Below are 14,606 nucleotides of genomic sequence, written 5' to 3' on the forward strand. Positions count from 1 at the left end.
GGTTAAGGGAGTAGGCCCAGAGTTCATGGGGCGAGAAAGAATATCCTTTAGTGAGATCAGGGATTGATATAGGTTTTGATGAGGACAATTATACCCCTGGGATCCCTGCCTCCTCCATCTATTCTAATTCCTGCTGGCTGAGCCTGGTTCCAGACTGGGTCTGCTGGGTTTGATATGGTCAAGCTGACAGGATTACATGTAAGGGGGCCACAGTCCGAGGGGGATCTGAGGTTTACTAGCAGACTACGTAAAGCACCAAAGTGGTAGTGAGAACACTGCCAATAAGGACAATAGGACTCCCCTACATCGTCACAGTCCCACTTCTGGCGGTATTTCATACATAGATATTTGTGGTTGGTGGCATAGCTCCGATGCCCCCCACCGCAGCTAGACCACCCCAGGGCCATGGCCGCACAAGCATCGAAATAGAGAGTGACACTAGAGGATTTCCCATTCCAGACAGTAGAATTGATTACTCCCTCATCATCCCAAGTCCGTTACACCTGAAAAAACAAAAAACCTTCATTGGTGCACTCATTGTTAGCTGCCTGTAGGAGGATTATGGTGAGGAGACGAGACATGTAAAAAGGACTTCAAAAACCTGAGCTTCTTCCGGAGTAAAAAGTTGGAGGGTCCCTTGCCAGGTAAGATCTACTTACTGTCCATGAGGGTAAGTCTTCTGGGGAAGCAGATCGTGGTCGCCACCAGGACCAGTCCTCCGGGATGCACTACAGGAGATGGTAGAATTGAGCCTGTGAGGAGTGAGGAGTCATCAGGTCCTGGACTGTGCCACTGAGTCTTCTTCGGGGATGGTGGGGAGACATTGGTGAGCCTGAGAGAGGGGGGTCCTGTGGGGGTAGAAGTGTAGGAAGGTAGTGTTTTGTGTAGAGGTGTGTATGGCCGAATGTGTGAGAAGTGATACCAGTGGTGTATTCCTTGTACCTTTGCTGCCGTAGGGGTAGATAGTATGACTGGGAAAGTCCCTTCCCATGTGGGTGTTAAGGATGTTTTTCCCTTTTTCTTGACATAGACCAAGTCCCCAGGGAGCACTGAGAGATGAGTAGAAGTTGTAGGAAAGGGGCGGGGAGAAGATTATCAGGGTGTTGTTGTAAGAGTGGCCTCGTATGGGCAAAAGCAGGGAAGTAGTCTCCCAGGGAAGGGGTTTCAAGGACAAAAGGCCACCCATACATGATCTCGAAGGGGCTTAGAAGTAGTGGTTATTGTGGCATGGCCCCCAGTCTCATTAGTGCCAGGGGGAGTAGTTCAGTCCAAGGCATATGGAGCTCTAAGGAGAGCTTGGTTAGATGTGTTTTTAAGAGGTGATTGGCCTTTTCTACTTTACCCGAAGACTGAGGGTGGTAGGGGATGTGGAGGTTCCATTTGATGGTTAGCATTTGAGAGACCAGCTGTGTTATCTGAGAGACGAAAGCGGGGCCATTATCAGATTGAAGAGACATCGGAAAGCCAAAGCGGGGGATGATGTCGTGGGTGAGGGATAGACGAGAGTACAGGTTCCGGTCCAGCTGATGGGGAGACAGATGTGTGTGTTTTCCCCACAGAGGAAGAAAAATCCCTGATCAGGGAGACAGGCTGAAAGGTGTAAGGAGAAGAGGTGGACTAAAGGGTATGAGATTCCTTTTCCCAGTTCCACGCTCCAAGCTGAGAGGGTAGTCACCATGGCGATACCAATAAGGGGCGACAGAGGAGTGGTTGAGACTGTATTGCAGTGAAAGTGGGAGGGAATGTTAGAATGGGCTGTTATCCAAGGGAAAGGAGAAAGGGAAGGAAAGGAGCAGTGAAAGCCAGGGACCTGGATGGTTGGATAAGAAGTAAGACACTGCACTCAGAAAATATACATTCAACGAAGTACAAGAGACCTTCTGTAATAAAAACTAAGAGCAGGCGAATTAAAACATGTCTAGCAGTCGATGTTTCAGTATTGTATGCTATTTTAAGGTATTTAGATGTTTATCATTTAACCCAGCAATGCCCCAAAGTCTTTAAGTTAATAAAGACTTTGGAAAGTTATGTGAGGCTGGAGAAAAGGCAGAGGGAGGAGGGAGCAGGCCCCGCAGTCTGTTCCCAGGCCTCTAGCCACTTGGATTCGAAAATGCTGCATTTTTCCCTAGAGATAACATGCTAAGGTTGGGGAGATAATGAGCTCAGTTTCTGATAATAGCTGGACTGTTCAGTAAGCCTGTGCAGTCAAGAAAGTTGTTCTTTGGGAAGGGTTGGCGGGGGGGGGGGGGGGGGCGGGGGGGCGGGTTTGAGAAGGCGCTGAGGTCAGAGCAGTTTTCGAGCATTCAAGGGGTAAGAATGTTGGCCTTGGGATCTAAAGACACAGTGAGGAGGCCCCTTCGCCATGTCATGTCATGGAGGAGCTTTGCAAGAAAACTAAAGTTGTGAACCTGGAGGCAAGATACCCAGTGAGCCTGAGAAAGAAGAAAACCTCTTATTCAGAGTAGGGGACAGTCATAGAGGAGGTAAGGAGATAAAGCATTTACAGTCCCAGGAATGGCTCAGCCTTGTTGGGTGAGAGAGTGAAACTGAGGTAGGTGACTGTGGTTTGGGACAACTGGGCTTTATGAGGGGGTACATGGTAGCCCTGGCCGGGCACCGAGGTGAATGAGAGAAGAGGGAATGGGGGAATTCTGTAAGATGCAGTGTAGAGGTGAGGTGGTTAATGGCTGTGAGACTAATCCGTCAACCCCCATAATAGAGACTGAGGAGTGGACAAGGGTCCCAGCGAATTCGGAGAGGGCAGAATAAGTGGCCCAGTGTCAATTAAAGAGGAGATGGGCTTACCTGTCGCCACAGTCGTTACCCGAGGCTCTGTCCTGGTGATGTCAGTCTGTGGGGCCCTGTCAGGGCCTGGGCAGCTTCTTCGGTGGCCAGTCCCAGGAGGTCTGGGAGCTCCAAACCGGACCCAGAGGGCGGCCATGCTGGACTGGCTGAGGCCTGAACCGAAGGGGCAAGACTACATACAGTCTGATTTCCAGTGGCCTTCCCTTCCGCAGCTTGGGCAGGGCCCAGGCGGGGGTCTCGGGTTTGAGCAGGACTTGGCTCAGTGCCTTTCCTTGCTGCATTTGAAGCATGGGCCCCGAGGAGGCTTGGCCCCTGACTTACCTGCAGTTGGAGGACCAGCACTTGTTTGGGGTTCATGGGAGGGGTGGCTAGGAGCTGGAAGGCCTCCTTCTGGGCCTCAGCCTGGCCTGATCTCACCTTTGTTTTTGGATTTGCGTCTCTATTATTAAAGGCCTTGAAGATCGGGTTAACGAGGTCTTTTTGAGGGGTTTGTGGACCTGTATCTATTTCTTGAAGTTTACGGTGTATGTCGGCGGCTGATTGGGATATAAAATGGGTGTTTAGAAGGAGGGTTCCCTCTGGGGTGGTGGGGTCGAAGGTGGTAAATTTCTATAGAGGAGGACAAGGGGACATAGATGTCATGCCAAGTCAGGTCATAGGACTGGGGCAGGCTCCTTAGTAAAGGTGGTTGGGTTAGTGGGGAAAAAAAAAAACCTGAGATGCTTCTCAGTCTGTGTGAGGCTGGGCATAGAGAATGGGACACGGACTCAGACTATGCCCTCAGTTCCTGCTGCCTCCCTCAGGGGTAGAATGGATGCAGGAATAGAAGAGACTGTTGAGGGAGGCAGTCTTTGGGTGGCCTGAGAATGAATGTTAGATGGGAAAGGCTGTTTTGGAGCTCATGTTCTCAGGATCTGGGCTCTCAGGGACTGGGGAGAAGGTGGTTGCTGGTTAAGAGGGTCTGGGTTTTGGAAATCTACTGCAGGTGAGGGAGAAGATGTATAAAAGGGGGTGGAGGTTGGTGGGAGAGGTGGAGAAGAATGATTGACTGGGTCGAAAGTGTCAGAAGACAGAGAAAGGGGCTGAGGATCGGTTTGAGGGGGCGAAGGGGACTTTGCGAGGAGGATCTGATGAGTGGAACATGAGGAGTAAAGCGAGGGGCGAGAGCCGAGGAAAAAGAAAGCCTGTGCGGAAGGGATCTCTGAGGCCTTCCCTGTCCGGTGGCAGAAAATATCTAGGTTCCTGAGGATGTTGAAATTGAAAGTGCCATTCTCGGGCCACTTAGAGCTATTATCGAGTTTATATTGTGGCCAGGAAGTGTTGCATAAAAATGAGCTTCTTTGGTTTGATGTAGCCAGAAAGACCAAGGGTCGAGAGATAGGTGAGGAGACACCCTAAGGGTGTGTTTTGAGGGGTTTGGATCGAGAGGTCCCCATGACTGGAGGGAAGGGCTATCGGAAGTTGGAGAAGGAACAGGAGCATCCTCCTGCTGCCTCACCCAACCTGTAGAGAGAGCGAGCCGAGAAAAGGTTCTAAGATCGTCACCCCGAGACACTTTTCCCGTGGAGTAGAAGAGTACTCCCGGCCAGGTGCCTGGGCTTTCGTAGTACGAATAGCCAAGTAGACGGCAAGTTCTGAGACCCTAATGCCCCTCCAGGTCACAGGGAGCGAGAAAAAACAAGGGGGGGGGGTGGTTAAGTTGAGTCCGAAGGCCTAATGGAAGGCGGGAGGTGAAGAGATCCCCACAGGTCCTGGTTCGGCAGGATTCGAGAGGGGCCGGGGACAGGCAAATCAACCCAGAACTGCACCACCGAGCAAAGTCAGGAAGTTAGCCCGGGTCGAGCTTCTGCTGTGCACTGCTTCCCTGAAATGCTCAGGATATGGTCCAGGAATCGTCCCCGTTCTGTTTGCCCCTTCCGGGTTTCGGCACCAGAATGAAAGATCAGTCGGGAGCTGAAAACCAGGTATTACAGGCTTTATTAGGAGAAAGACCTGCTGGGCTGACTCGGAAGGGGAGAGCAGCAACCCGTGCAGAGGTGAGCACTCCTTTTGAGGGGAGGAATGGGGAGGAATGGGGGCTTAGGGTACTCGGCGTGCACTGATTGGTGGCTTAATGTATGGCCCATATAAGGTACATGGTTAGGCACTCAGGTATTTCCGGGCTGCAGGTTACATCATGTTTACTGTTACTCTGCCCACCAGTTGGGGGAAGAGAGGATCTATCCATCACAACAACCCTCGCAAACTTATACCGTGGGCAAGAGATCAGATGCTGGCACGGGCATCCAAGGAGGGCCAGTGGTCCTCACACTGGAGCATGCGACCAGATTACCCCAAAACCTTGTCGAAACACAGCGTTGGGCCACACCCCCAGGCCATTGCGGCAAAAGGTCTAGAACAGCGGTTCTCAACCTGTGGGTCGCGACCCCTTTGGCTGTCGAATGACCCTTTCACAGGGATCGCCTAAGACCATCCTGCATATCAGATATTTACATTACGATTCATAACAGTAGCAACATTACAGTGATGAAGTAGCAACGAAAATAATTCTATGGTTGGGTCACAACATGAGGAACTGTATTTAAAGGGCCAGAAGGTTGAGAACCACTGGTCTAGAGTGTCACCCAGGAATGTGCATTTCTAACAAGTCCCCTGGTGGTGCCGATGGTGCTGGCCCGAGGCCCACACTTTGATAGCCATGGCTTAAGGGGCACGTGTGGCCTGGGCTGGGACCTTCTGGCCCCAGGAGTAGATGTACATCTCCACTGACTCGAGTCGTGCAAGCCCATTTGGAAAACTTAGTGGCCACAAGCAGTTGTCTTTTTAAATGATCTCTTCCATTTTAAATGATGTATACATGTATTGGTTCATGGACTCCCACGATAACCCCATGTGGTAGATAGGATAGTCTCCATTTTTTAAAAATCGGTTTTTATTGATTTCAGAGAGAAAAAGGGAGAGGGAGAAAAATAGAAACATCCATGATGAGAAAGATCAATGATGAAAAACATCAATTAGCTGCCTCCTGCACACACCACACAGGGGATGGAGCCAGCAACCCAGGCATGTGCCACAACCAGGAATCCAACCATGACCTCCTGGTTCGTGGGTCAACACTCAACCACGGAGCCACACCGGCCGGGCTACAGTCCCCATTTTTATAGATGAGGAAAATGAAGCTCAAAGTGGGGGCGGTTGGGGGGCGGAGTGACTCCTCTGCAGGGCTCTCCCTCTGGTTCCCTGAGTTCAGATTCTGTACTCGGAGCCCAGCCTGGAGAATTCCCGGCTAGCTTAATCCTCAGAACTCAGATTTCTTTGATCTTTGTAAATCGCACCCACCGTCACCTCGTCTGAAAAGAAAGCCATTCACATCCATCCACAACCAGCTGCAAACCTGTGCATATGGGCTCCGCTCTCTCTCCCACCCACTGTGGCCACTTCCTGCTGGATCTCATGACTTGGGTCCTCTTTCCACATCCTCTTGTACCCAAATGCCATCGGATATGACTTCCTTCTTCCTGCTTCCATATGTCCTAACAAACTGGCCCCCAGCTGCTGTGGAGCTAAGAAGCCCGGCATGCAGGGTGGGCAGGTGTGAGAAACGCCTGGGAGGACGGTCGGGAAGGGTTTGTAAGGTCTGGAGTTGGACAGACCTGCTTGCCTGGCCCCTCTCCCAGGAGGGGCCTCCAGGTGATGAAGCCATCTCGTTGTCCCACCCCCTCCCTGGGCAGGCTGGCCAGGCCCCTTCTTGCCCCTTCCATGCCCTTTGACAAGTGCTGGGTTGGTGCAAACTGGGTTGGAGTGTGAGCTTTGAACCCCAGCCAGGTGGGCACCTATGAGATTCACTCAGAGAAGCAGACATAGGGTGCAGAAGCACCTTTCAGCTGAGTTCCAAGTTCTCTGAGTCTCTCTCTGACTCCTCACCTCCCACAGGCCGGAAGTGCCTCCACGGTGGCGCTGACCAGAGCATCCCCAGGACTGGTGTGCAATGCTGAGACCTGTCTGGCCACAGACACCCACAGTCACGTGTCTGCAGGTAACCCTGAAGCCCTGCGTCCTGCCGGCTCCCAGCCCCGTGGAGCCAGAGCTAGGGGCAGGACGGAGGAAAGGCGTGCCCAGAAGTTCAACATAAGCCCCAAGGACTTTTGATGGCGTGCAATGTATCACACTGCAGCAGAGGAATTATCCTCACCCACCCACACCAGTGAGCATGGGCTGAGCACTAACCCTCAGCACAGGGCAGAGAGGAGGGCTCAGCACACACGTTTCTCGGGAACTTCCAATCTGGGTGCCGCCTGAGACAGGCCCCTCGAGAGGGAGCATAGTGTAAAGCTCCAGTAGGAAGAGTCGAGTGCCCAAAACACAGTCAGAAATGACAAGATGCAAGAGTCAGGTCTCCAGGAACAGGGAGGGTCACGCTGGGACAGGGGCTGAGGGCGACTTCACAGAGGGCCATCTGAAGTCTGAGGGTCGGGGATGGGAAGGAGAGCCGGGGGCTGGCCAGGGGGAAGAGCCCACTGTGAGAAGGAGCAGGGCAGGCTGGGGCCTGCGCAAGGCAGACATCTCACTGGCCCTGGTGCTCCCCGCGCTTGGGCCGAGAGGGGCACGTTCTATTTTACTACCAAATGCAGAATCGCCCAAGTCAAACCGCTCTCCGTGCGTTGCTTTAGACTCAGGAAGGTGCAACGGAAGCTTTGTCGTGTCTCATGCAAACATGACCTAAGCAGTGGTTCTCAACCTTCCTAATGCCGCGACCCTTTCATCCAGTTCCTCATGTTGTGGTGACTCCCAACCATAAAATTATTTTCGTTGCTACTTCATCACTGTCATTTTGCTACTGTTATGAATCGTAATGTAAATATCTGATATGCAGGATGTATTTTCATTGTTCGCGACCCACAGGTTGGGAACCGCTGAAAGGGGATCAGACTTGCCGACCTGCACCGATGAAACCGAGGGCCTGTTCCTCCGACTTTCTTCCTCCCCCAACGCGGTTCCCGATTAATCACACCAGCCGTGCGGACGCTTTCCCACGGCACCCGCGTCCAACTTCTCAAGCCACAGTTAACAGAGTCCCTTCGCCCCCGACCCCAAGGCATCCGGGTCAGTAGCTTGGTGTGTGTCCTCCCCCTGCTTTCCGAGCTTTTCAAGAAAACCTTGTCATTTTTGTAAATGTTAACTCTACATTTTTACCAATTTTGGTTTGGAAGGAGGAGTATTTGTGCTCGTTAGAACATTCTGCTTCCCTAGATTTGAAATGTCATCTAAATAATTGCTCAGCCGACAGTTCTTTTGGTGGCGCCAACTATTACTGTGAAAATGCTCTCTTCCAGGAGAAGCAGCACAGACACCCCCCCCCCCCCTGACCACCACCACCACCCCATCCCACCCCCCGCCCCAGGCCAGGAGCTGCACTGTTATTTATCACGATGCACTGCAGGTGGACGAAGTTCAAGCTCTAGGGCAGGGGTGGGCAAACTTTTTGACTCGAGGGCCACAATGGGTTCTTAAACTGGACCGGAGGGCCGGAACAAAAGCATGGATGGAGTGTTTGTGTGAACTAATATAAATTCAAAGTAAACATCATTACATAAAAGGGTACAGTCTTTTTTTTTTTTAGTTTTATTCATTTCAAATGGGCCGGATCCAGCCCGCGGGCCATAGTTTGCCCACAGCTGCTCTAGGGTGAAGTTCAAGCTCACTCACCACCCAAGACTCTGTATCTAGTTTTGTATTTACCATTTTGTATTTTTTTTCTTTTTTTAAATTATTAATTAACTAGAGGCCTGGTGCACAAAAATTTGTGCACTCGAGGCGGGAGGAGGGGGGGGTCCCTCAGCCCAGCCTGTGCCCTCTTGCAGTCTGGGACCCCTCGGGAGATAACGACCTGCTGATTTAGGCCTGCTCCCGGGTGGCAGAGGGCAGGCCCAATCCCTAGGTGCAGCCCCTGGTCAAGCTCAGAGCAGGGCCAATTGGGGAGTTGGGGCGCTGCCCCCTGTCATGCACAGAGCAGGGCGGATTGGGAGGTTGTGATGCCACCCTCAGTCACGCTCAGGGTAGGGCCGATTGGGGGGTTGGGGCACCGCCCCCTGTCACACTCAAGGCAGGGTCGATGGGGAGGTTGCAGCGCCACCCCCTGTCACCCACAGAGCAGGGAGGATCAGGGGGTTGGGGCACCGCCCTCTATCACCCACAGAGCAGGGCCAATCAGGGGGTTGGGGCGCGGCCACTCTCACACTCAGGGCAGGGCCGATGGGGAGGTTATGGCTCTACGCCATCACACACAGAGCAGGGCCCGTGAGGTGGGGGGGTTGGGTCACCGCACCCTGTCACACACAGAGCCGCAGGGTGACCAGAGGTTTGGGGAGCTCCCCCCTATCAGGCACAGAGCAGGGCTGATCAGGGGCTTGGGGCGCCTTCCCCTGTCATGAACAGAGCAGGGCGGATAGGGAGGTTGTGGCCCCGCCCCCTGTCACACACAGAGCCACAGGGCGATCAGGGGGTTTGGACGCTGCCCCCTGTCACGCTGATCCCGGTGCCGGGAGGCCTCGCGGCTCCACTGATCCCGGTGCTGGGAGGCATATTACCCTTTTACTATATAGAATAGAGGCCTGGTGCACGGGTGGGGGCCGGCGGGTTTGCCCTGAAGGGTGTCCTGGATCAGGGTGGGGGTCCCCACTGGGGTGCCTGGCCAGCCTGGGTGAGGGGATGATGGCTGTTTGCAGCTGGTCACACACCCTTCAGGCTGGGGGTCCCCACTGGGGTGCCTGGCCAATCTGGGTGAGGGGCTGAGGGCTGTTTTCAGACTGGTGGGTGACGGAAGCTCCCAACCACTCCTTTTTTTCTTTTTTTTTTTTCTTTTTTATTCTGGGCCAGCTTTAGCTCTGAGGCTCCAGCTCTTAGGCCTCTGCTGCTGAAAGAAGGTATCTGGTTTGTTTCGGTTCTATAATCAAAACTCTGTATCAACTCCAGCTCTGAGATCCCGGCTCGCTGAAAGCAGGTTTCTGGGGTTTTGTTTAGCTTCTATATTTGTAACTATGTTTCAAACTGCAGGCTCGGAGGCCTGCAGTGGCAGGCGGGGAACGTTGGAGTCCTCTGTCACTGAAGCAAGCAAGCCTCATGTTCAGTTTAAGCTGCCTGGCTGCCGGCTGCCATCTTGGCTGGCAGTTAATTTGCATATTGCCCTGATTAGCCAATGGGAAGGGTAGTGGTCGTACGCCAATTACCATGTTTCTCTTTTATTAGATAGGATTATTTTTTTAATCCTCATCCAAGGATATATTTTTCCATTAATTTTTAGAGAGAGTGGAAGGGAAGGGGGGGGAGACACAGAGAGAGAAACATTGATGTGAGAGAGACGCATCAATTGGTTGCAACCCAAGTACATGCCCTAGACCAGAATCAAACCCAAGACCCTTCAGTCCACAGGCCAACACTCCAACCTCTGAGCCAAAACAGCCAGGGCTATTTTTTTTTCCTTAAAGAACCCTCCCACTCCCCCCGCCACCCCCCCCCCCACACACACACACACACAAATTATATACACGCCAGGCCCCAGCCCCGAACGGCTCCCTGGATGCAGTTTTAGAGCCATTAGACTTCATTCTCCTCTAAGGGCGGAGCCTCCAGCCTGGTGGCACTTTGTGTGTCTGAGGAAGTTCTCGTCGGGGAAGAAGAGGGTGCTGCCGCTCTGAGTTTTAACATGCCGAGGAGCCACTCCCTGTAACGTGAAGATGCAAAGAAGTAAATGAGGGGGTCGATGGCGCAGTTCATGTTCATGAGGGACACGGTGAGCTGCAGGGACACTTTGAAGGCACTCTGCTCGGGGCAGGACGGCAGGTAGAGCATCTGCCTCACCATGAACTGGGCGATGTTGAGGTGGTAGGGGCTGAAGCACAGCACCACAGCCACCAGCACCACCAGCGTGAGCAGGCAGGCCCGCCGGTGGTGCCCTTTCTCACTTGTCAGAGGGTTGTCCCGGGCCGTCCTGCACAGTTTCACTGTGATCTTCACGTAACAAAACAGCATGACCCCCAGCGGCCCCCAGAAGCCCATGACACAAGCCCCCAGAATGATGAGGGACAGCCTGAAGACCTTCTCAACGCTGGCATACTCCATGCAGGTGACCTTGCCTGCCGCAGGCCCGGTCATGGTTATCAAGAGCAGGGGCACCGTCTGCAGGCCCGCCAGGGCCCAGACGGCCATGCAGACCAGCCTTGCTCGGTGGGCACTGCGGAGCCGGGGGCGCTGGTGGGTGCGGACCACAGCCAGGTAGCGGTCCACGCTCACGCACGTCATGAGGTAGATGCCCCCGTAGGTGTTCATGTAGAATATGAACGCCGTCAGCCTGCAGAGCCCTTCCCCGAAAGGCCAGCTAAAGTCCAGCGCGTAGTAGGTGATCTTCCCAGGCAGAGCCAGTGTGAACAGAAGGTCGGACACTGCCAGGTGGACCAAGTAGACGCCGGTTGAGTTGATCTTCTTGTCCTTTTGACAGGCAAGGAAGAGGGCAAGTGTATTTCCCAGGGTGCTGAGGACCAGGAGGACTGTGTAGAACAGACAGAGTATCACACTGGCTTCCCGGGGTAGGTGATGAGGAAGGCAGAAGCTGGCGTTGTGGGAGATGCTGCTTGGGGTGTCTGTGCTGGAAGCCATGTCAGAGAGGTCCTCAGGGAGACAAAAATAAGTAAACTGTGATACTGAATCTGTGGGGTGACAGCTCTATACAGCAATAATTAATAGTTTGCCAAGGTAACATGCACACAAAAAACGTGTCTTTTTAAGTAAACTTTTTGTTGAAGTGTAACGCACTGTTCCAGTTACTATTGCTGCGTAACAAATTACCCCTGAAAAGTAGCTGCTCAAAACAAACGTATTATGCTCACAGCAGATTTTGATCAGGACACTGTGAGAATGGCTTTCCTCTGCTCCTCAGCATTGGGAGCCTCAGGTGGGAAGAGTCAAGGGCAGAGGCTGGGGCCATCTAGAGGGGACTTCATTCAGGAGGTGGCAGGTAATGCTGGCTTTGGCCTGGAGCCTCAGCTGGGGCCGTCAATGGAGGCACCTGTGCGTGGGCTCTGGGCCAGGCTTCCTCTCAGCATGGCAGCCTGAAAGGAATTCGATTCTCACACAGCAGCTGGAGGCTCCAAAAGAAAGCAACCCAGTGGCTGGGTAGACGCTCCGTGTATTAACCACATCTTTTATTTTCTGTGTTCTGATGCAGTGACCGCGTGCTGCCTTGCTGACTCTGCAGGGACTGCCCCTCCCTGGGTTAGCCAGTTCCTTGAGTGTGTCTTTCAAATCCCGACGAACCAGTGCAGAGCCACACCTCAGCCAGCTCTTCGTTGGACTCTTACACTCTAGGCCACTATCCCATACCCCCCACCCCGTCCTAATCACCCCAGGGCCAAGGTGCCAGATGCCCAGGAGCAGCCTGTGTGTCCCAGAGCCTATGAAATTATTCAAACGAGCCAATCCTACACCTGCCTACCCCGCCTTGCCTGTTCCTTTCCACAGAAACCACAAGAAAGGCCCTCGCCCTCACTTCCGCCCCTCTCCCTCTGCCTCCCGGCCGACCCAGAGCTTCCTGTGGGGCCCCCTGTGATGTGGTGTGCCCCTTCTTCTTGGAATCTCTAAAACAAACCCTCTTTTTCAACGGCAATTGCCTCCTGATCTGTTGGCCTTATGGAACCTCAGATTTTCCATGGGCGCACTGCGCCGCCTCCTCTAACCTAGCCCGCATCATCTCTCCCACCTCCCTCTGTCGGTTACAAGGGAGTCACGAGCCCACCCTGAATCGGGAGAAGGGGACAGAGCTGCCACTTCTCATAGGAGGAACGTGAAAGGATTTGCAGCCATTTAAAATTCCAGCACATACACGCAAACACGTATGCAAGTCACAACAGTGCAGCGTGACGATTTTCACACAGTGAACACGCCCTGTGATTAGCACCCCGACTAGGACACTTACCTCATCAGCCCCCAGAAGCTCTCCTGCACCAGCCCCGCCCCACTCGCGGGTGACCACTCTCCTCACTTCTGAAATCACTACTCAGGTTCTGAGGCTCTCCTTCCTCCCCTCCTTCCCCGAACAATCCGGCCCTCAGGCACCTGAGCTTCCAGGGCACCGTGTTGAGGTGGGGACTGTGGGGAGGGGGGTTCTTGCAGGAGCCAGCGTCCCAGCAGGGCAAAGGGCATCGTCTCATGGGCAAATTGAGCTCAGGAGGGTCCCAGCCACAGCTCAACTCACCTTCTAGAGCAGTGGTTCTCAACCTTGGCTGCACATTAGAATCACCTGGGAATCTTTTTAACATCCTGATTTCTGGGCCTCATCCTCTGGAAATTCTGTCTCTTTGTTACTGATGTTGTGGCCGCAGCCCATAACGAAGAAACAGAATTTCCGGAGGATGAGGCCCAGAAATCAGGATTTTAAAAAGATTCCCAGGTGATTCTAATGTGCAGCCAAGGTTGAGAACCACTGCTCTAGAATCAACTTCTCCAGTCACGGAGCGGCTATGAGACCCCTGGTTAGAAGTAGTGTGTCCCTTTCCCTATTTGTCTACAAGCATGGACTGGCTCCCGAGGTGACCCTGGCCCTTGGCCATTGTCCCCGCTTCCTGACTTTCCCGGCCTCTTCCCAGGACACAGCACCGGGCAGCCTGGCTCGGCCTGGCCCTCAGCCCCAGGGTCTTGGGGCTCACCGCAGCCACTTCCTCAGCCGAGGGTGCCTGAGCCCTCCCTTCGCTGCCTGGCACAGCTCACAACCCCTTGGCCCTGCTAAGGGCCACCTCCTCTCTGAAGCCTCTGAAAACATTGTGAGGCCCTCCACGCTTGGAGGCACTTGATGGCAACTCTCAGGTGAGCCTCTCCCAGCGAACCCTCCGCAGTGAACCTCTGCAGCATCAGCACCCAGGATGCTGCGGCCTGGCCTGGGCTCCTTTTTTGGTCTTTGGCACAAAGCAAGTGCTCTGGACCTTGGGTCCTGCTGGCAGCCCATGGCTCCCCTTCCCAGAGACACCCACAGAGAAGTCACCTGCACACCCCGGGGAGTGCGCAGGTGCTGTCACACTGTGCGTCTAGTTGTGACTGTTTCCTTCTGTCCTATCTCTGTGTCCTCCACGGGCTGGGATTTAGACCATAAATGTGACTATCAAGCCCCCAGAGTCAGTCTGGGCAGATCAGACCCAAACTCGGAGCCCGAGAGAGAGGGGCACACTCTCGGGCCCTAACACCTCTCATCTGCACTGCTTCCAGAAGGTTCTAAAGGTCACCTGGCATCGGACCCAAGGGAGCCAGCCTGGGCCTATCAGCAGTTTTCCCTTGAGGCTGACGCTGGCCTTCGATCCCTCTGGCCTGGCCTGGCCTTCTGCCCAGACAGGAGTGGCAGGGACTCCTGGCCGGGGAGCTGGGGCCCGGCAGGCATGTTCCACCCCTGACAACAGATGCAGGAAGAGGGCCCGTGAAGAGCAGCTACAACCTGAGCCTTTCTCTCCGAGCCCCAGCACCTGTCTCCTGCCCTGAGGAGACTCACCTGTGGTCCACGTTCCTGGCTCACCAAGGGCACGCGCAGCGAGCCCGCAGAGCCGTGGCCGGTGGCCAGCTGCCTTCCTCGGGGATGGTGCCTGCACCCTCCGCTCTGCAGGAATGGCAGCAGTTCACCACACTGGAATCCGCACTCTTGGGGCTTCACCCACCCCTGCTGAAAAAAAAAAAAAAGGAAACAAAACAGGGTATAATCTTCCTGCCACAGGACGTGCACTATCAGCCACAAGACCTCCCAACCAGGCCTGGCCCCCGTGGCTCCC

General features: G+C 54.0%; 1 protein-coding gene across 1 annotated transcript; it reads right to left on the reverse strand.

The window, feature by feature from the left end:
- Nucleotides 1-10,344: 10,344 nt before the first annotated feature.
- Nucleotides 10,345-14,487, reverse strand: LOC132226408 (G-protein coupled receptor 183-like). The gene is made up of 2 exons (XM_059681087.1): nucleotides 14,333-14,487; nucleotides 10,345-11,469 (listed from the first exon to the last, which is right to left on the reverse strand). The coding sequence occupies exon 2, from the start codon at nucleotides 11,455-11,457 to the stop codon at nucleotides 10,399-10,401; it is 1,059 nt and encodes a 352-aa protein (XP_059537070.1). The 5' UTR covers nucleotides 11,458-11,469; nucleotides 14,333-14,487; the 3' UTR covers nucleotides 10,345-10,398.
- Nucleotides 14,488-14,606: the final 119 nt, after the last annotated feature.

This window comes from Myotis daubentonii, chromosome 2 (assembly GCF_963259705.1).
Source record: "Myotis daubentonii chromosome 2, mMyoDau2.1, whole genome shotgun sequence".
Taxonomy (NCBI): Eukaryota; Metazoa; Chordata; class Mammalia; order Chiroptera; family Vespertilionidae; genus Myotis; species Myotis daubentonii.